This window comes from Phyllostomus discolor, chromosome 2 (assembly GCF_004126475.2).
Source record: "Phyllostomus discolor isolate MPI-MPIP mPhyDis1 chromosome 2, mPhyDis1.pri.v3, whole genome shotgun sequence".
In the NCBI taxonomy this organism is placed as follows: Eukaryota; Metazoa; Chordata; class Mammalia; order Chiroptera; family Phyllostomidae; genus Phyllostomus; species Phyllostomus discolor.
In genome coordinates this window covers 92,066,148-92,086,883 of record NC_040904.2, presented here as the reverse complement: position 1 = coordinate 92,086,883, position 20,736 = coordinate 92,066,148, and the positions used below count along the sequence as shown (strand labels likewise).

Here is a 20,736-nt window from a genome sequence, read left to right as displayed (position 1 = left end):
CAGGGGTATTATAAGTCAGCAGTAATTATTTAGAAAATATAATAAAAATTTGATTCTCTTTATATTGGCAAAAAGTTATAATATATCATATGTGGAATAGGCTTGTCAAGAAGTTTGTACCTAAATAGAGAAAATTTTACTGAGAGGTATAAAATTTGTATAAGTTGTGACAGACTAAAAAGCTTATCTTTACAAATGCTAACATAACAGAATTCATTACTTTCAAGTCTAAGGAAAAAAATGTAGAATGTAGGATCTTGAAGTTTCTTAATTAATCAGCGAGTTAAAGCCAATTGTAATCTACTGAGGTTTCAGGATCAAGTTAATGATTGAATAGACAGAAAATGATCAGTCATTTACAAGTACTTTATCATATACTATCTGACTGTGTATACATAATTCCTACAAAAATATATTCCAACAAATGTAATTTCCTCTAACATCATTCAAGTAAGCAAGTATAACCTCAATATTAGGAGTTATACCCAAGGAAACAATAAACATTGAGTCAAAATATCTCAAAAAAACATTTTAGAAAGAAAACTTACGGGACAAAAATTTATGAAAACAAGATACAGAGTGAATATAACTCTAATGTAAAAGAACTTCCATTCTGTCCTGAGTTAATATTTACATTTCTAATATCTTCAATGTAGGTACCATAAATACTTTGCAAATTTTGCCATTACCGATCAAGTTACAGTGACTAGTTAACTTAATTAGTCATTAACTCAATTAGAGTATCTATGTCCACAATTACTGCTTCTTTTATGACTGTGTTAGTTTCTGGGTTAGGTACCATTTCTAGTCAGGACTAAAATAAAGAATATAAAACTTACAATTTTCCATCTCTAAAATTAATAATAACACTAATCTAATCAAACTAAAATGCATCAGAATCTGAATCAAGCAATGACAAAAATAGTTTTGGTTTTGAAATTTTACAAAACAATTTAAAAAGTTTACCTAGAAATATTAATTGTGAGAATAGGCAAAACAATGTTTTCAGGTGGAGAACTCTCCCTAATATATAAGAATTAAATATTTAATAAGCTACAGTAATTAAAATCAACTGTTCTAACAAAGGAATACAAAGTAAACCAAAAAAGCAGAAGGCACACACATGGCAATTTGGTAAATGTGACAGTGTGGTAAAAGTGGCAGAGTCATAGTATTCTTCAGTATTAAAACAGAAATCAATATTTTTATTAACATTAAGACAATGCTGCTAAACATTAAAAGAAGAAGCCCATTAGAGAACTGTGTTACTATATAATCCCATAGTAATTTTTTATGTTCCTTCATTTAAGTACATGTATGTTGGATGTATGCCACCGTAAGTGTTCATTGGGCACTCCACCTCAAAAATCTTGATCCAATTATATTAAATCCCCAATTTTAGCTTATAAAACCCTAAAGATCTACTTATGATTTCTAAAAATTTCTGGAGTTCCCTTCTTTGTGATCTCTTCAACCTCCTCTTAAGTATACTAGAATTTCTGGTTCTTAGTAAATTCTACTGTAGATGGGGGCAAGGAGAGATCACAGGGTAAATTATATTATGTAGTTCACCATTCTATGAGATTTTTCTATCTACCTCTATGGATATATAAGACTATGCCACAGTACTTTAAGTTTTTCAGTCCCCTGTCATACATGCACCAAAACAAAATTAAACTGGGGAAGTAGATTCATATTGGGTTTCTACTGACGCAACTCTCTTAGACCTGTCACAGAGTCAAACTGTTTGTATCTCCTACTGTCTCCCAAGAAGAAAGCTTACAAAGTAGGCTAGTCTATAAAGAACTTATCGGTTCACTTCCTTTTCATTCAACCAGAGCCCCTCTGAAAAAATTAGACCTGTAGAGGATTCTCTAGCCTTACTGAAGCCCATGAAGAGTTTTGTGAGCTCCATATTGTTGTCAATGATCTGAAGCCAAAACAATGTAAGGATGTCCTGTATAAACTTCACTACACAAGTGGGTGTGTCTGAGGAGAAAGGAGGATGACAGGTGGTGGTAGTAATTTGCAATATTAACGAGTTGAAAGCAAGTTGGGTAGCCTGTCTGTACTATTAAGATATTTTCATCTTTGGTAAAATTAAAACTTTCTTTCTTTTTAAAAATAGGTAAACAAGTTGGAATGTCTGGAATTGTTACACTGGCTACCATGGGACTTTTTTTAAATTCTATAAGTTTTAAACCAGGAGTTGAAGCACTACTTCTCGAGTGAGTTACTAGCATATTTTCACTTTATTTCATACATTAAAAGCCATAATATTGTAATAGTAACTACATCTACATCTACATGGTAAAAATAAGATACTGATTGGACTACCCAACTAAAAACACTTCCTAAAAATTCTCTTGCTTGTGTCTTCTACTCCTCTAACTTTAGGCAAAATTGTAAGCTCACCTTGAGTTCATGTTGGCTCTATTCCCCCATAAATCCCTTCACCATATATTCAGTAATTTCCAGTCTAATCCACTACACAAAGCAAGGATTGAGCTAAGGCAAGTGAGGCACTCACTTCAGACACACAATTTAGAGGATGCCAAAAAACTTAATAATCAAGATAAATAATGTTTTAATGAAATATTTTGGGGGAAAATAATGCCAAAAAATTCAATGCTGAAAATGTAAAAAAAAAAAAAAACTTAAGATCAATATTACTGATAGTCCTTTTGCCTCAGGCTCTAATAAGGCTAAGCATGGCACTGATACTAGAGTGGAAGGCCAATATTTTAAGACCATAAAGAGATACCATGCAAAGCAATTAAAAGGTCAAGCGAGGGTGTTTGAAGAGGATTAGCAGTGCTGTAAAAGAAAATATGGCCAAGCTAATTGTAAGTCTTGTTATAAAAGAAAGTATTGCTAAACTAAAAGCAAGACTTACCTTTAGTAGAGGTATCAATGTGCTCAAGAACACCAAACTAAGGGATGTACAGACTCTACGTCATCCTAAAATAAGGGTGTTTTCTGTAATGCTCTAACATGGTTGAAATAACACAATAGCAACATATGTGTTAACAGAGGTCCTGAACATAATCAATCATTTTTTGGAGTTTGGAAGACTGTTATAGAAGATAGAATAAATTCAGAAGTCAGAAGCTTAAAAGGATAGATCTTATAGGATTCTGGAGCACTTCACTAAATTTCACATCAAATACGGTGGAAGGCCATTATACTAGCAATTATGCAGAACTAACTGGGCCATGTTTGTAGAAATAATTAAAATGTTACACTAATATTCAATTGTATCTATGAGAAGGGATTCTGAAAGTTTCCTTCATAACTGAACGCAGGTCCAGCTGTGTTCTTTGAGTGTGCTTTTTCAACTGCTCTGCATGCAGCTGATGAGAACATGAGCTTTGGGAAGATACAGAGTTTTCCTGGGCTCTGGAGCACTTGAGTAAACACACACTCACAAATCCCAAACAGAGAGTCAACAAGGGGCATTCATGTGAATAAAAGAGTCATTCATAGCTTCTAAGTGCTTTCTAAATTTTAGGCAAAGGCTTAATTCTCTCACTATGTAAATCAGACTAGTAGTTCAGTATTCCTTTTCAAGATCAATTATTTTAGTTCTTCCTATTGGTACAAAGATTTCAGTCAATATTTTTGCTGTGTGAATTGTGATGCCTGAAAGAGTCTCATCAAAATAGCATAACTATAACCTAAATCTGCCTTTCAAGGGCAATCCAAAATGAAAGACACCGATTTATAATCAGTGCAAAACTTGCTTTGGAATTGTTTGTTTACTTGCCTTAGTGCCCTTTCTCCCTCCTGAAATTTTAAGCCCCTTGAGTGTTGATAAACACTTTATTCATCTTTACTTTCTTGATAGTGCCTATCACAATGCCTCACTCATACATGAGCCTTGCAATAAATATATTAATTAACCATAATTAACTATATTTATTATTTTTTCTGAAAATGTAGATTCTGGAGTTGTCTATCATTTGTGGCTTTTCTTATGGTGTTTACTTTCATTGGACTTCTAATTCCTGCACATACGTATTTATACATATCATTTTCAGATATATACTATTCATTAAATATCTACTTCACACTTATTGTTTTAAGGTAAGAATGTCATTTAAAGTTTTTTATTTATAAGATACTGAATAAACCTGAAGATATTCTTTTAAATAATAAAAATGTTTCATTCCTTAGAATGAAAATGTGACTCTTAAACTTTCCAAAAAATCATCAGCAAATTAGTGCTAAGGTGTTTGTTTGTTTTATTTCTTTTTAGTTATTAACAATATTTCAAAGCAATGCAAGACCTTTGTAAAATTTTTGAAAACTAGACAAAGGAAAAAAATTCTTACAATGCTACTTACCTAGAGGCAACTGTTATTAACCTTTGGTGTATTTCATCCAGTGCCTTTTCTGTATCTATGAAAGCCCATAAAGTTAAACAACTATCATCAATTTTTTTTTAAAAAGTTGCTTTGTTTGCTTAATATTGTGTAACATAATTTTCTACTAATCATGGTTGGAAATACCTTTTAAAATCATAAGAAAATCCTCTTTGTACATGCCTTTTTTGCTCAAATAATTTTTGTGGTCCCTTTTACAATGTAAAGAGGCAGGAAAGAGCCTGTTCATGCATGTGAAAAGGAGACAACATAGAAAGAAAACACCACCAAACTGGAGTCTCACATTTCTTTCATCCCCATCACTCAAACTGTTAATATTTTACACTTCCCTCTAGGAAAATCAGCTAGGAGTCAACATCAAGTCAGCTAGTGCCATGTACATGAAAATTAGTCCCAAATTATCAGAGACAGTGTAAAATATAGAAATGATATGTAACTGAAAGAAGAAATGGAAATGAGTTGATCAATATTATACAGACTTAGTAAGATTTAAATCTACAAAGAAAAAGAAAGGGAGAACTTTTTTCCTTATTTCTTATTAGATTTTTTAAAATTTCTTTTTGGGATCCAAGAATAAAATGTATATCTATAAAACATCTCTAACATTTCCTTTTTTGCCTAAAAAAATACCACACAAAGGTGATGTGGACTTTTCCTACTACTCACCCAATAAGAAGAAGCAAAGAAGATTTAATGGCTTCCTTGGCATGTCTCTCTAAGGAAGAGACATGCCCACTGCCTTCCTCTGATGTTATGCCAACAGTGGGTGAAAGAAGGCTTATTTCTCTGACAGTTGGCAATTCCACAAAGAATAGATTAGAAAGAATAGAATAGGATGAAATGGAAAGAAATTTCTATAACAAGAATAACTTTTTAAAATTTGTTTTGTCTTTTAGACTTCTGGTCCTTCTATTCTTGAGCCCTCTTTTGTCTCGACTTGCTGATGGATTCAGCTGGCGCTGGGCATTCATAATGGTCTGGAGTGAAATGAAAGGGGTGCCTAATATAAACATGGCCCTTCTATTCGCCTACTCTGACCTTCCTTTTGGAAGTGAGAGGGAAAAATCGCAAGTAAAGAAACATAGTTTTTTTATTCTGAATATTTAATCAAAACTGTTGCTGCATTGAAATATGCTTTTGTAGTGAAGTAGCTCAGCTCCACTTAGACAATGGGAGTGACTTAGCTACGATGGCAAGATGGGGCAAAGGAAGAAAGACTGGCAACTTTCTTCTTCGCTGTTCTAGCTTTGGTGTCCCTAAATCCCTTCCTCACACACCTAAAAATAGTTTATTATGAAGGTTGAAGGAACTAAAACTTATAAATCATTTAAAATAGTATTTGATATAGGGTATGCACTCTATAAATGTTTTTTTTTACTAGTACCCACTCAAGAAAAAACAGAAACCTACTTATGATTGGCTCTGTTGCCTTTTGTAACTTTATGAGTCTGCATTCAGTAATGCTAGTAACCCAAACATTTTAATTGTCAAGTGAAGTTATATTCAAGATAGGACCCCTAAACTCTCCCTAACAGAACACAATGGGCATGACTCTCCCTCTACTTGATCAAGGTGAGATCTGTGTAAGGAATTTCTTTTAATACAGACATAATGCATCTAATACTTCCACTGTGGTTTTTGGCATCAATTCCAAGAATAACAGGAATAACAGCAAGGTAATTATTTTGTGTCTAATTAAATAATAATTGAAACATCCAAAAGCTAAATATTCAAACACCGCTTTTAAAACCAAAATTATCTAGCATTACATGGCTTCCCCCTTCTTTTTAAGCTATCTTAACCAGGCAAAATAATCGAAATTGGTGTCATTACCATATTTACCAGTATAATGGTGGACACTGCATACAAATCTGGATTCTGAAATTTTTAGTTAGCTGCTATTTACTGTGTGGCCAGCAGCAAGTTATTTAATTCCCACCCCTATCCCTTATGTCAATTTCCTCATTCTAAAATAAACTTACTAATGGTACCAGTGGTTTGCTAATAATTGTTTAACACTAAATTTCTTGGGATGGGAGGAGCCCTAATGTGTAGAATTTACCAATTTCTATTGTGTGATCACTCCCACCAACAGTACATCAATCAGCTCATAAATTTCCTGAAAATTTAATAATGAGGTCTTACAAACTATAAGAGTCAGCTCTAGCACACCACTATCTCAAAGGGTTGTTATAAGAAATATACATAATTATTATATAATATACATAAATATACATAATTATATATAATATACATTAAAATATACATAAAATGCACAATAGATTGTTTAACATATAGTAAATGTACAGTAAATATAAGCTATGATGGTGATGATGATTATTATGATGATAATGATGCCATGTAGACTTTCTTTGAAATAAAAACTTAGTAGATACAGTGGTATCTCCTACTCATTGTTAGTTTGTTACAATGAATGGCAAGCAACAATTGATGAAGCATTTTCTTTTGGGGAATGGTGTTGTGACTCATACAAGTTCTAGCAAGTGCAATGAGTGGAGAGCAAGCACCAAATGCTAAACTAAATGCTAAAAATCTAAACATTTTTTTCTCATCAAAATGTGATGAATACCAGGTTTGATGAGTTCTGAAGCCAACAAGTACCGAGGTAGCACTGTAAAATCATTTAATGAAATGTCCTCACTAGTAGTAACTAGTTGAGAAGAAAGTAACATTCCCTCCTTACTTTATTTTGGCTGAACCCTACAGCTAACTTTTAATACCCCTGAAGAGATACAATACAGTACAATAAAAGGTTAAAAATATTAACTTAATCTTGTCTCTGCTATTCACAAGTTAAATGACCTTTGGTAAGTTCTAGTGCTTCAATTTCCCGTCTGTATAATTGGCCCATATTGGTGTTTACTTCATGGGATTGTACTGATAATTAAGCCTGATATTTTATACAATATGTTTACTATATAAACATTAGCTCTTAATACTATTAAATTATATTTAACTAACTCAGTGTCCTCAACCTTAAATGCATTTTAGAATGCTTCAGGAACTTTAAAAGCATACCAATACCTGTGGAATCCTGGCCCTGGCCATGGTGAATAATGGGTATCAGACTTATTTCCCATAGTAAACAACTATAGAATTGGTTAAAATATAGGAAGCAACTGATTTTAAGTATTGGACAAAGATATCACATGGTTAGGTCCATGAGAGAAGGATAAACATATTCGGTGAATTTGCATTCACTCTGGCTTTCTTCCAAATTATGGCACAAAGAAGTGGAAGCCGGAGAAGAGTCTCACTGAGTATAAAAAATAGTTAGGGCTACCGAAGCAGCTTAAATTTGTGAGGTTGAGAGCCAGGGAGGGAAGACGTGTAAAGAGAAAGAGCACAAGAAATCTGCATGAGGATTCCCTGGGGTCATTAGCCTAACAGTAATCTGTGCAAGCAGAGTATTAAAGGAGATATGGCAAAAGAGAGCCAGTAGGAAGCTTTGGGCATTCTGGAGGCCACACAGAACTGACAGATACTACAGTTCTGATGAGGAACAGTACAAATGTCATAAACACCACTTGTATTAAGTTGTGATCCCAGGAAGACCATGCCTCAGAAATGAGAATTATGCTCTACAGTAAGGTTTAGTCTACACTCAGTCTAAGAAAGACTAAAGCCATGCCTTGTGAGGATAATATGACCTTCCAGGCCATGAACTGACTGACACAACAAAACTCCAAAGTCTTTAAGGGAAGATAACAACCAAGATTCTCAAGAATGTATAATCCATAGTGTCCAACCTGAAATCAAATATTACTATACATGTGAGCACATAAGAAAATGAGACTTATAATTAAGAGTGTCTATTCAGGTCCTTCACCCTTTTTTTTTTAATTGGATTGTTTGTCTTCCTGGTGTTGAGTAGTATGAGTTCTTTCCATATTTGGGGGATTAAACCCTTGTCCAGTGTATCGATGGCAAATATGTTCTCCCATACAGTTGTTTCTCTTCGTTTTGATGATGGTTTCTTTAGCCATGGAAAAGCTTTTTAATTTGATATAGCCCCATTTGTTTATTTTTCCTTTATTTCCCTTGCCCTAGGAGATATATTGACAAAAATATTGTTATGTGAGATACATGAAATTTTACTGCCTGTTTTCTGCTAAGATTTTTATGTTATCACAACTTATATTTGTCTTTTATCCATTTTGAGTTTATTCTGGTGTATGGTGTAAGTTGGTGTTCTAGTTTCCTTTTTTTCTTTTTTGTACGTGCCAGCCCAGTTCTCCCAACACCATTTACTGAAGGTACTGTCTTTACTCCATTGTATGTACATGTCTCCCTCTGTGAAATATTAATTGACCATAAAGACATAGATTTGTTTCTAGGCTCTCTATTCTGTTCCATTGATCTATGGGTCTGTTCCTATGTCAGTACCATATTCTTTTATCTACAGTGGTCTTGTAGTATACTTTGATATAAGAAAGAGTGATTCCTCCAACTTTTTTGTTCTTTCACAAGATTGCTGAGGCAAATTGGGGTCTTTTGGTTCTATATAAATTTTTGGAATATTTATTCTAGATCTGTGAAATATGTGATTGGTATTTTAATTGGAATTGTGATGAATATATGAACTGCTTTTAGCATGGACAATTTAAGGATGTTAATTTTTCCGACCCATGAACATGGTATATGCTTCCATTTATTTGCATCTTCCTCAATTTATCTCTTCAATGTTCTATAGTTTTTCAAGTACAGGTCTTTTATCTCTTTGGTTAAATTTATTTCTAGGTACTTTATTGCTGTTTTGTTCATTGCTATAGTAAATGTGATCTTTTCTTAGCTTCTCTTTCTAATAGTTCATTGTTGGTATACAAAAATGCCATCAATTTCTGAATATTGGTTTTTTTCTAACACTACTTTGCCAAATTCACTTATTAGGTTTAGTAGTGTTTCGGTGGAGCCTACAGAATTTTCTATGTACAATATCATAGTATCTATGAATAATGACAGTTTTATTTCCTCCTTTCCAATTTGCATGCCTTTTATTTCTTCTTTTTGTCTTATTGCTGTGTCTAACTTCCAGTACTATGTTGAATGAGAGTAGAAAAGCAGACACACTTGTCTCATTCCTGATGTTAAGGGAAATGCTTTTAGTTTTTTACTCATTGAGTATGAAGTTGGCAGTAGGTTTTATGTATATGGCCTTCATTATGTTAAAATATGCAGCCTCTATTCCCACTCTGCTGCGTGTTTTATTATCATAAATGGGTACTGGATTTTATCAATGCTTTTTCTGCATCTATTGATATGATCATGTGATTTTTCCTTTTATTTATGTATTACACTTATTTATTTGCATATATTGTACCATCTTTGCATCTCTGGAATAAATCTGATTTGATCACCATGTATGACCTCTTTAATGTATTGCTGGTTCCGGATCGTGAATATTTTATTGAGGATTTTAACATCTGTGTTCATCAGAGATACTGGCTTATAATTTTCTTTCTTTCTATGTCTTTACCTGATTTTGGGATTTGGATAATACTGGCCTTGTGAAAAAGAGTTTGGGAGTCTACCTTTATCTTGTATTTTTTGGAATAGTTTGAGAAGGATAGAGGTTAGTTTTTATTGACTGTTTGGCAAAATTTGCTTGGGAAACCATCTGGTCCAGGGCTTTTGTGCTCTGGGAGTTTTTTGATTATTGGTTCAATTTCCCTAGTTGTTGTTGGTCCATTCAGGTTTTATGCTTCTTCCTGATTCAGCTTTGGAAGATTACATGTTTCTAGAAATTTATCCATTTGCCAAGGTTGTAAAATTACTTAGCAAATAATAGTTTGTAGTAATTTCTTACAATCTTGAGTATTTCTGTGGTATCAGTTGTTACTTCTCTTTCATTTTTTTTGAGGTAGAGAATATTTTTATTTTTATTTTATTTTTTAATATATTTTATTGATTTTACTATTACAGTTGTCCCATTTTTCTCCCCTTTATTCCCCCACACCCTGTATCTTTCCTCCCACCAAATGCTTCTATAAGAAGCATTTATGCTTCTTATTCCCTGTACCTTTTCCCAATTCTGCCCACTCCCCTTTCCTGCTGATAACTCTCCATGTGATCCCCAATTCTGTGAACCTGTTCCTGTTCTAGTTGTTTGCGCAGTTCATTTTTGTTTTTGTTTTTGTTTTTAGGTTCAGTTGTTGGTAGTTATGAGTTTGTTGTCATTTTACTGTTTGTATTTTTTTTTTTTTTACTGTTTGTATTTTTTATCCTCTGGAACTCCTCTGTAGGTAACTGTCTCCTTTACTCGTGCTGCTTCTAAGATTCTCTCCTTATCTTTAGTCTTTGGTAATGTAATGATGATGTGTGTGCTTCCTTGGGTCCAACTTCTTTGGGACTCTCTGAGCTTCCTGACTTCCTGGAAGTCTATTTCCTTTGCCAGATTGGGGAACAATCTTCATTATTTTTTCAAATAAATTTTCAATGTCTTGCTCTTCCTCTTCTCCTTCTGGCACCCCTATAACTCAGATATTGGAATGTTTAAAGATGTCCTGGAGGTTTCTAAGCCTCTCCTCATTTTTTTGAATTCTTGTTTCTTCATTCTTTTGTGATTGGATGTTTCTTTCTTCCTTCTAGTCCACTCCATTGGCCTGAGTCCCAGTTTCCTTCCCATCACTGTTCGTTCCCTGTACATTTTCCATTATTTCACTTAGCGTAGCCTTCATTTTTTCATCTAATTTGTGACCATACTCAGCTAATTCTGTGAGCATCCTGATTACCAGCGTTTTGAACTGTGCATCTGATAGGTTGGCTATCTCTTCATCACTTAGCTGTATTTTTTCTGGAGCTTCTATCTGTTCTTTCATTTGGGCCATATTTTTTTTTGTCTCGGCATGCCTATTATGTAGTTAGGGGCAGAGACTTATGTATTTGCCAGGGCGAGGCAACCCATGTCACTGCATTGTGGCACTGTATGTGGGGGAGGGGTCCAAAAGGGAACAATGCTGCCTGCTCAGCTCTCTGCCTGCTTTCAGTCACTGCCTCTACTACCCACAAACAAATTGGGCCTTTCCAGTGCTGATTCCCAGGTATGTGGTTTTGTGTTCTTTCTAAGAGCCTGTGGGTCTCTCCAATGAACACTACTTTGAGGCTGGGAGTTCCTTCCACTTTCTCAATCCCCACAGGTTTTTTTAGTCAGATGTTTTGAGGCTTTATTTCCCCTCATTGGAACCCTGGGTCATGCAGTCTGTCTTGCTCCCCAGTTGTTCCTCTTGGTTTATGGCACGCAAATGTGGGACTGCTCAGTCTGCCAGCCACTGCCTTGCCTGCCCTGGTCCTCTCCACCCCAGCTTCCTGACTCTGCCCCTTCTACCGGTCTGGATAAATGTTTTTTTCTTTAACTCCTTGGTTGTCAGACTTCCATACAGTTCAATTCTCTGGCAGTTCTGGTTGTTTTTTGTTCTTAAATTTGTTGTTGACCTTCTTTTGGTTGTGTAAGGAGAGCAAAGTGTATCTACCTATGCCTCCATCTTGGCCAGAAGTACTACTTTATTTTTTATTTTATTTATTTGGGTACTCTCTTTTTTTTCTTGATGAGTCTGGTTAAGGGTTTGTCAATTTTGTTTATCTTTCAAAGAACCAGTTTCTCAATTCATTGCTCCTTTGAATTACCTTTTTAGTCTCTATGTCATTTAATTTTGTTCTAATCTTGATTATTTCCTTCCTTCTACTCACTATGTACTTTATTTGCTGTTTTTCTCATTCTCTTAGGTAAAGAATTAGGTTGCTTATTTGAGATCTTTCTTTCTTCTTCACGTAGGCCTGTAATGCTATGAACTTCCTTCTCAGAACTACTTTCACTGTGTCTTATAGATTTGGCGATGCTGTGTTTTCATTTTCACTTGTTTCCTTGTACATTTTTATTTTTTCCTTGATCTCATTGTTAACCCATTTGTTATTTAATATCATGTTATTCAGCCTCCATGTATTTAGGTGTTCTGAGTTTTCTTTTCTTATTTAACTTTGTTTTAATGGGTCTCAAAATTCTGTGACAGATTTTTGTCAAGTTGTTTCCATTAAAAAGTACTAATTTTAAAAACTAAAGACTTAAAAGCTGACACACACACACACACACACACAAAAACAAGTGGTCCACAAAACATTCTCCTTTCCTTCTGAAGGTTTTACAGTGTATTGCAATCATTAACCAGTCCTTTACTATTAAACTTAAGTGGCTAATTGAGACAAACAGTTCTGAGACCATTTTTCTACCACTGATTAAGACTGGGGTGGCAAGTGTTGGGGGTAATATTCATTTAGCCCTCTGAGCTTTCTGGGAAGACTTGGTGACTTTGCCAGCCCCAGCTTCCTTCTCGTCCACTGCTTTGATGACACCAACAGCAACTATCTGCCTCATGTCATGAACAGCAAAGTGGCCCAGGGGAAGATAGTCTGAGAAGCTCTCAATGTGTTAGGCTGGCCAGGAACCAAATCAACAATGGCAGTGTCACCAGATTTCAAAAACTTTGGGCCATCTTTCAGCTTTTTCCCAGAGAGACAATCAATCTTCTCCTTCAGCTCACCAAATTTGGAAGTAATATGAGCTGTGTGACAATCCACAACAGGTGCATACCCAGCACTGATTTAACCTGGATGGTTGAGGATAATCACCTGAACTCTAACGCCAGCAGCTTCCATTGGTGGATCATTTCCGCTATCACCAACCACATTGCCATGATGAATATCTTTGACAGTCACATTCTTGACATTGAAGCCCACATTGTTCCCAGGAAAAGCTTCACCTAAAGCTTCATGGTGCATTTCAACAGACTAAAGTCTGTTGAACTTCAGTTGCAACATTGACTAGAGCAAAGGTGACTACCATGCCAGGTTTGAGAACACCAATCTCCACTTGGCCCACAGGAACAATACCAATGCCACCAATTTTGTAGACATGCTGGAGAAGCAGACACAGGGGCTTGTCAGTTGGACAAGTTGGTGACAGGGTGCAATCCAGAGCTTCAAGCAACGTGGTTCCACTGGCACTGCCATCTTCATGTATGACTCTCCATCTCTTGAACTAAGGCATATTAACACTTGGCTCCAGCATGTTGTCACTATGCCAACCAGAAATTGGCACAAATGCTAGTGTGTCAGGGTTGTAGCTAATTTTCTTAATGTAGGTGCTGACTTCTTTAACAGTTCCATCATCCCTCTTCTGTCTGTAGGGCAGCTCAGTGGAATCCATTTTCTTAACACCAACAATCAGCTGTTTTACACCCAGTGTGTAAGCCAGAAGGGCATGTTCACAGGTCTTCCCATTCCTGGAGATACCTGCTTCAAACTCACCAACACCAGCAGAAAAAATCAGGACAGTACAGTCAGCCTGAGATGTCCCTGTAATCATGTTCTTGATAAAGTCTCTGGGTCCTGGGGCATCAATAATGGTCACATAATACTTGCTGGCTTCGAATTTCCACAGGGAGATATCAATGGTGATAGCACACTAATGTTCATCTTTCAGTTTATCCAAGTCCCAGGTATACTTGAAGGAGCCCTTCCCCATCTCAGCAGCCTCCTTCTCAAATTTTTCGATAGTTCTTTTGTCAATCCCACCACATTTGTAGATCAGATTGCCAGTAGTGGTAGATTTGCCGGAGTCTTCGTGTCCAATAACCACAATGTTGATGTGAGTGTTTTCCTTTCCCATTTTGGCTTTGATTTAGTGGTGGTTTTCTTGACACATGTCTTCTGGCAACAAACTCATTGTGAAAAGAAAAACGTGTTTTGAGTTTTTGCCTTGAGGCTGATTTCTAGTTTCAAGGCCATTGTGAAATGAAAAAATGCTTGATATGACTTTAATTTTCTTGAATTTGTTACAGCTTATTTTGGTCTATCTTTGGTTTGTCTTTGGTCTATCTTTGAAAATGACCCATGTGCATTTGAGAAGAATGTATATTTTGCTTCTTTAGGTGACATGTTCTGTAAATAGCAATTAAATCCATTTGATCTAATGTGGTTTTGGTGCCACTATATCCTTGTTGATTTTTTGGTCTGGAAGATCCATCCACTGTTTACACTGGGGTATTAAAATCCTTTATTATTACTATATTGCTGTTGATCTCTTTCTTAAAGTCCTCCAAGATTTTCTTTATATATTTCAGTGCTCCTATATTGGATACATATGTTTATAAGGGTTATATCCTCTTGTTGGACTACTCCCTTAAATATTATGCAGAGACCTTCTTTGTCTCTTGTTAAGGCCTTAGTTTTCAAGTCTATTTTGTCTGATGTAAGTATTGCTATTCCAGCTTTCTTTTCATGTCCATTTTCATGGAATATTTTCCCCATCCCTTCATTTTCAGCCTGTGTAAATCTTTGTGTTCTGATGTGGGTCTCTTGTAGACAGTACATGTGTGGGTCATATTTTCTTATCTAATCATCTACCCTATATCTTTTGATTGGAGCATTTAATCCATTAACATTTAAAATTATTATTGATAGGTTCTTATTCATTGACACTTTTCCCCTTTGTACCTGTGTTCTTCTACCTCTCTATTTCTTCTTCATCTTAAAGCAGTTTCTTTAGCATCTCTTACAATGCTGGTTTGGTGGAAATGTATTTCTTTAGCCCTTTATTATATCTGGGAAACTCTTTATTTCACCTTCCATTTTAAATCAGAGCCTTGCTGGATGGAGTAATCTTGGTTGAAGGTCTTTGCTTTTCATTACTTGGAATATTTTATGGCAATGCCTTCTGTCCTATAGTGTTTTTGTTGAGAAACGAGCTGATAGCCTTACTGGGGATCTTTTGTAGGTAACTAGCTATTTCTCTCTTGCTGCCTTTCAGATACTTTGTCTTTAAATTTTGCCATTTTAATGGTCATGTGTCTTGGTGTGGGCCTCTTTAGGTTCATCTTGATTTGGACTTTTTGTGCTTCCTGAACCTGCTTGAATTTCTCCATCACCAAGTTGGGAAATTTTTCTGATATGACTTTTTTCAAATAGGTTTTCTATCCCTTGTTCCCTTTCTTCTTTTCCTGGTATCCATAAGATACAAATATTGTTACATTCATATTGTCCTAAAGCTCCCTTAAACTATCCTCATTCTCCTAGAGTCATGTTTCATTTTGCTTCTCTGACTGGGCATTATTTTGTATCTTGTCTTCCAACTCATGATTCTATACTCTGTTTGTCTATCCTCTTTTTAATTCCTTCTAGTGTATTCTTCACTTCAGATATTGCATTCTTTATGTCCAACTGGTTCTTATTCAAGATTTCTATATTATTTTTTATGCTAATGTAGTGACCACTAAGTCCTTGCATTTCTCACTGGGGACATCCTTATAACCATCACTTTGAACTCCATGCATGATAAATTGCTTGCCTCAGTTTCATTTAGCTCTTCCTGGAGATTCCTCTATTTTCTTTCATTTGGAGGTTGTTTCTTTGTATGCCTATTTTAGTTGTTGCTTTATGTTTGTTTTTATATGTTAGATTGATCTGCTTTGACTCTCTGTCTTGTGGAGTGGGGTTATGTGTTAGGAGTCCTGTGGGAATGAGTGGTGCAGACTCCTTGATCTCCTGATATGGATGCTCTAGGAATGTCCTTTTGTGGTTTATGTTGACTCTCCTTTTGTATTTGAGTCCTGCTTGTTATTGGTCCATTCATTGGTTGGGAACTCCCCTCCCACTTGCTGACTAATAGGCTAAACAGGTACCACACTTGTATGCTATTGTATAGGTGCTGGTAGAATAAAGCAAAACAACACAAAAACAACACCAAAAAAAGGTACTCCCCCCCAAACCACAACAGCAATATCAATGGCAGGAGAGCAAAAATAAATAAAAGCAGAAAGAGAAATGGAATAGCAGAAAAGGGGGAAAGGAAAAAGAATATGAGAAGACCAAAGGAAAGAAAACTGATTATGAGAGGAAAAATTGGAAGGGAACTAATACTAATAATGAATGAAAGAAGAAAATGGGGAAAAGGAACATAGAAAAAGTAACAGAAATGATAAAAGGAGAGAAGAAGGGAACAATGGAGTAATCAAAGATAAAAGTAAATTAGGAGACGTGAAAGAAAAATTAGAGCACCAAAAAAGAAAAAAATACATAAAAATAATAAAGAACTATGAAAAAAGAAAAATAGAGAAAATAATGAAAAAAAAAAACCTAAGTGGATTTGTCTCAGCAGAGTTTAGTTCTTGCCTGCCAGTTTCTCCTTTTGGATATCACTCTGATGTCTGAGTCTTATGTAAGCCAATATCAGGTGCTGTCCACATCTGGCCCTCAGCAGCTTTTCTGAAGATATAGGCAATCCGCCATTTGTGGCTGATTCCTCTGGGCTTGGCTGCTCCGAGGGTTGGCTAAGCTGCTCTGCAAAGCTGGCTTTTGTCAGCACTGGGTACAAGGGTGTGTCAGCAAATCTCTCAAGTCACCACAGGATCTGCCTCTGCTTGTCTCTACCTGCTGTCCTGATGTCAATCTTAGACTAGTAACAGATTCAACTATTTCTGAGGGTGCTTCTGGTGGAAGCAAGGGGCTGTGAGTCCTGGACCTCCCATGGCAAGTGCCTTTCACACTTCAGGGAAGATGGTGGGTGTGATCCCTGACCCAGAGCCACTAGTCTGAGTGCACCTGAGATTACCCTGTACTCAGCAGGGCAGGGCCCTTGGTAGGCCTCCAGAGCTCAGATTTTAGGTCTTCCCAATGCCAGGAGTGTGTTTCTGTGGCTCTCCCATGAGGGGGAAGCATCAGTATGTTTCCCAGGAAAGTGTATGGGTTGGCTGCACCCTAAAGCCAGTTTCTGGCAACCCCTGAGTCTATTTATGTGCTATCTTCTCAGCAATGGTTAAGATGTAGGATGGGAGAAAAAAAAACGGGGGGGGGGGGGGCGGGTAAAAAACAGAACAAAAGACCAAAACAGAGAAAACTGAAAAAAGAACAAAAAAGGTATAAGGTGGAGTGAACAGGATTTCATATAGTGTAGCAAGCAGATTTCCAGAGGCTGAGAGGAGCCGTATCCCACAGGATAAGGTCATTGATTTTGCCCTGGGAGGGACTAGCTCTTCTCAAGGAAGATGTCTGCTGTGGAGCCCAGGTCTATCCTGACTATAAAAAGCCCACAGCTGCTTCCCCAAGACTCTCCCCAGTGCTTCCCACGCTAGCATGCCCTCATGTGACTCCAGTCCTCACTGCCCTCCCCTTCCTGAGGCCTAAGGTAAGTAGCCACAAACAAAAAACCTGTGCTTTGCCCCTTTAAGAGAAAATAAAAGGTGGTGGGTTTGTCTCCAGCAGTTTTCATCTCTCCCCAGCAGAGAGAGCCCCCTCAGCCTTTCACCCCTGGATGCTACATGGTGGGCCATCTGGGCACTGGCTGTCTGTGTTTGGGAACCTGGTCTGTGGTCCTGGCTTCACTCCTCAAGGGGAAGCTCCCAAAGCCATGCTGCAGCCTCGGCCTGCTGCCCATGTGTATGGGGCTGACCCCTTTAAGATGTCCCTGCCCTTCCTACCAGTCTAGGGGTGGGGATTTTTGGCCATTTTTAGTTGAAAGTTTCTTTTCCAGGTATCCTTTGATTTAACTGAGGTGATTGTTCCCCTTTTTAATTTTATTTCCAGTCTGGTTCTGGGAGGTGGTGAATGATATATTCTCCTACTCTGCCATCATCTTGCCAGCCACTATAGTAACTTTATTTATAATAACTAAAAGCCAGAAAAAGCTCAGATGTCCTTTAACAGGGAATATTTAATTACTTTGTTATGCAACTACACTATGGAATGCTACTCAACAATAAAAAGGAACAAACTATGAATAAAAGCAACAACCTTAATGAGTCTCCAGAGAACTATGCTAAGTGCAAAAGCTACTCTCAAAAAAAAAATCACACATCCTACATGATTCCAAATATATGACATTTTTAAGTGACAAAATTATAGAATTGGTGAACAGATTAGTGGTTGCCTATAGTAATTAATGGTGACTATAGTAATAAAGAGGGGTGGGGACAAGAAGGAAGTGAATTAGCTATAAAAGTCAACATGATTTGTTATTAACATAATGGGACTGTTCTATGTTTTGACTATGTCAATATTAATTTCCTGGTTGTCATATGCTTCCATAGCTTTGGAAAATGTTACCATTAGAAACAACTGGGTAAGTATTACAGAGGATCTCTCTGTGTTATATCTTCAAGCTGAATGTGAGTCTACAATTATCTCAAAATGTTAAATAAAAAAAGAGTAAAAGGGTGAGAAAGAGAGATAAAGATGAAGAAACAAGAGATAGGAAACAAATCACCAATATCAGTAACAGAAAAGGAAAACATGACTGCAAATTATATAGTCATTAAAGGAATAGTAAATAGAAACTATGTGTAACTTCATAAAAAATATTTTAACTTCTTATATAAAATGGTTAAATTCTTCAAAAAACACAATTTACCCAAGTTGACACAAGAGAATTTGAAAACCTGAATAGCCCTATATATGTTAAAGAAATTAGATACATAAATTAAAATTTTCTCTCAGAGAAAACTAGGATCCCTAATGGCTTCACTGGCAAATTCTACCAAACATGTAAAGAATAAGTAATACCAATTCTATACAAACTCTTACACAAGTTAGAAAAGAATGTAACACTTCCTTATTTTATTTGGCTAGCCCACGCTGACACCAAACACCAACAAAGACATTACCAAAAAATGATAGATTATATATGATGCAATTTAAAAAAATATTTAGCCAATAAATTAAAAATTATATAAAAGTATAAAACATGATCAATTAGGTTATGTCCAAAATGTGTCCAAAATATTAATTTAACATTAAAAAATCCCATATGCAGAACCTTAAAAAAACTGAACTCACAGAAACAGAGAACATATCAGTGGTTGCTGAGGTGGGGGGTGAGAAGTGGGGGAAATGGGTGGAGGTGGTCAAAAGTTACAAACTTCCAATTATAAGATAAGTAAGTTCTGAAGATGTAAAGTACAACATGGTGACTATAGTTAACAATACAGTATTGTATATTTGAAAGTTGTTAAGAGATGATGTCTTAAAAGACCTCATCACAAGAAAGAAAAATGTGAAACTACGTGAGAGAATGGATGTTAACTAAATTTATTGTGGTAATCATTTTTTTTCCAGAAATCTGGATGCAGATTATCTGGTACCTCTGATTCAGTTTCTCTCATGTGCTTTTTTAAAGATTTTATTTTTTTATTTATCTTTAAAGAGAGGGGAAGGAAGGGAAAAAGAGGGAGAGAGAAATATGGATGTGTGAGAGAAACTTCAGTCAGCTGGCACTCACACACGCTCCAACCCAGGACTGGGTCTGCAACTGAGGTGTGTGCCCTGACCAGGAATCAAACCAGCAACCTTTGGCTTTGCAGGACAATGCTCAATCACTTGAGCCATGTCAGTCAGGGTTATAATAAACTTTTATTGAAGCATAAACTGTAGGTATAGCCATCAAAAAGCTCAACTGAAGCGTGAGCATCTGCTGCTAAGCTCAGCTGCATAACTGATTGTTGACAGGATTCACTTCCTTGCAGGCAGTTGGCAATTTTTTGCTGGCTCTTGGCCAGAAGCCTCCCTCAGTCCCTTGTCATTTGGGTCTCTCCATTAGTCAGCTCACACTATGGTAACTGACTTCTCTAAGAATGAACAAACAAGTGAGAAAGAACAAACACCCAAGACAGAAGCCACAGTCTTTTTATAAGCTAATTTGGAATTCCCATTACTTCTAACATATTTAATATTCATTAAAACATTAGAAATGAGTCAGTAAGTTCACTCAACAGGAGGTATTACATCTAAGACCTAAATATCAGGAAGTAGATATCTTAAAGGCTTCTTTCCACAATTTGTAGAAGTTTTGCACTGAAAACTACAAAACATTGTTGAGAGAAATTTTAGAAACCCAAATAAATGGAGAGCTATAGCATATTCATGGATTGAAAGACTTTAGATTTTTAGGATGTCACTATATTCAACACAATCCAATCCTAGCAGCTTTATTTTAGAAACAAATAGCCAATTCTAAAATTATACAAAAATATAAAAGGCATAGAATATCCATAACAATTTTGGAAAAGAAAAACAAAGTTGGAGGATTTATATTACCTGACATAAGGACTTACATAAGGATACAATAATTAAGTTGGTGAGATATGGGCATAAAAATAAATAAATGGAACATAATAAAGACTCCAAAAAGGGCTTGCATTTATACAGCCAATTGATGTTTGACAAAGATGCCAGAGCAGTTCAATGGTTTTAAGGATAGTCTTTTTGTCAAATGGTGCTAAACAACTGGATGTTCATTCAGAAAAAAAGAAAAGAAAATATCTATATTTACCTCACCCGATATGTTACA

General features: G+C 36.0%; 1 protein-coding gene and 1 pseudogene across 1 annotated transcript in view; one reads left to right on the top strand and one right to left on the bottom strand.

The window, feature by feature from the left end:
• SLC9C1 (solute carrier family 9 member C1) overlaps window positions 1-20,736 on the top strand; it is a 101,148-nt gene that overhangs the window by 23,581 nt on the left and 56,831 nt on the right. The window contains exons 7-9 of the mRNA XM_028504510.2: window positions 2,129-2,228; window positions 3,943-4,086; window positions 5,282-5,456. Of these exons, the coding sequence (XP_028360311.2) occupies window positions 2,129-2,228; window positions 3,943-4,086; window positions 5,282-5,456 (419 nt within the window). The remainder of the gene's footprint in view (window positions 1-2,128; window positions 2,229-3,942; window positions 4,087-5,281; window positions 5,457-20,736) is intronic.
• LOC114490501 lies at window positions 12,374-14,121 on the bottom strand (annotated as a pseudogene).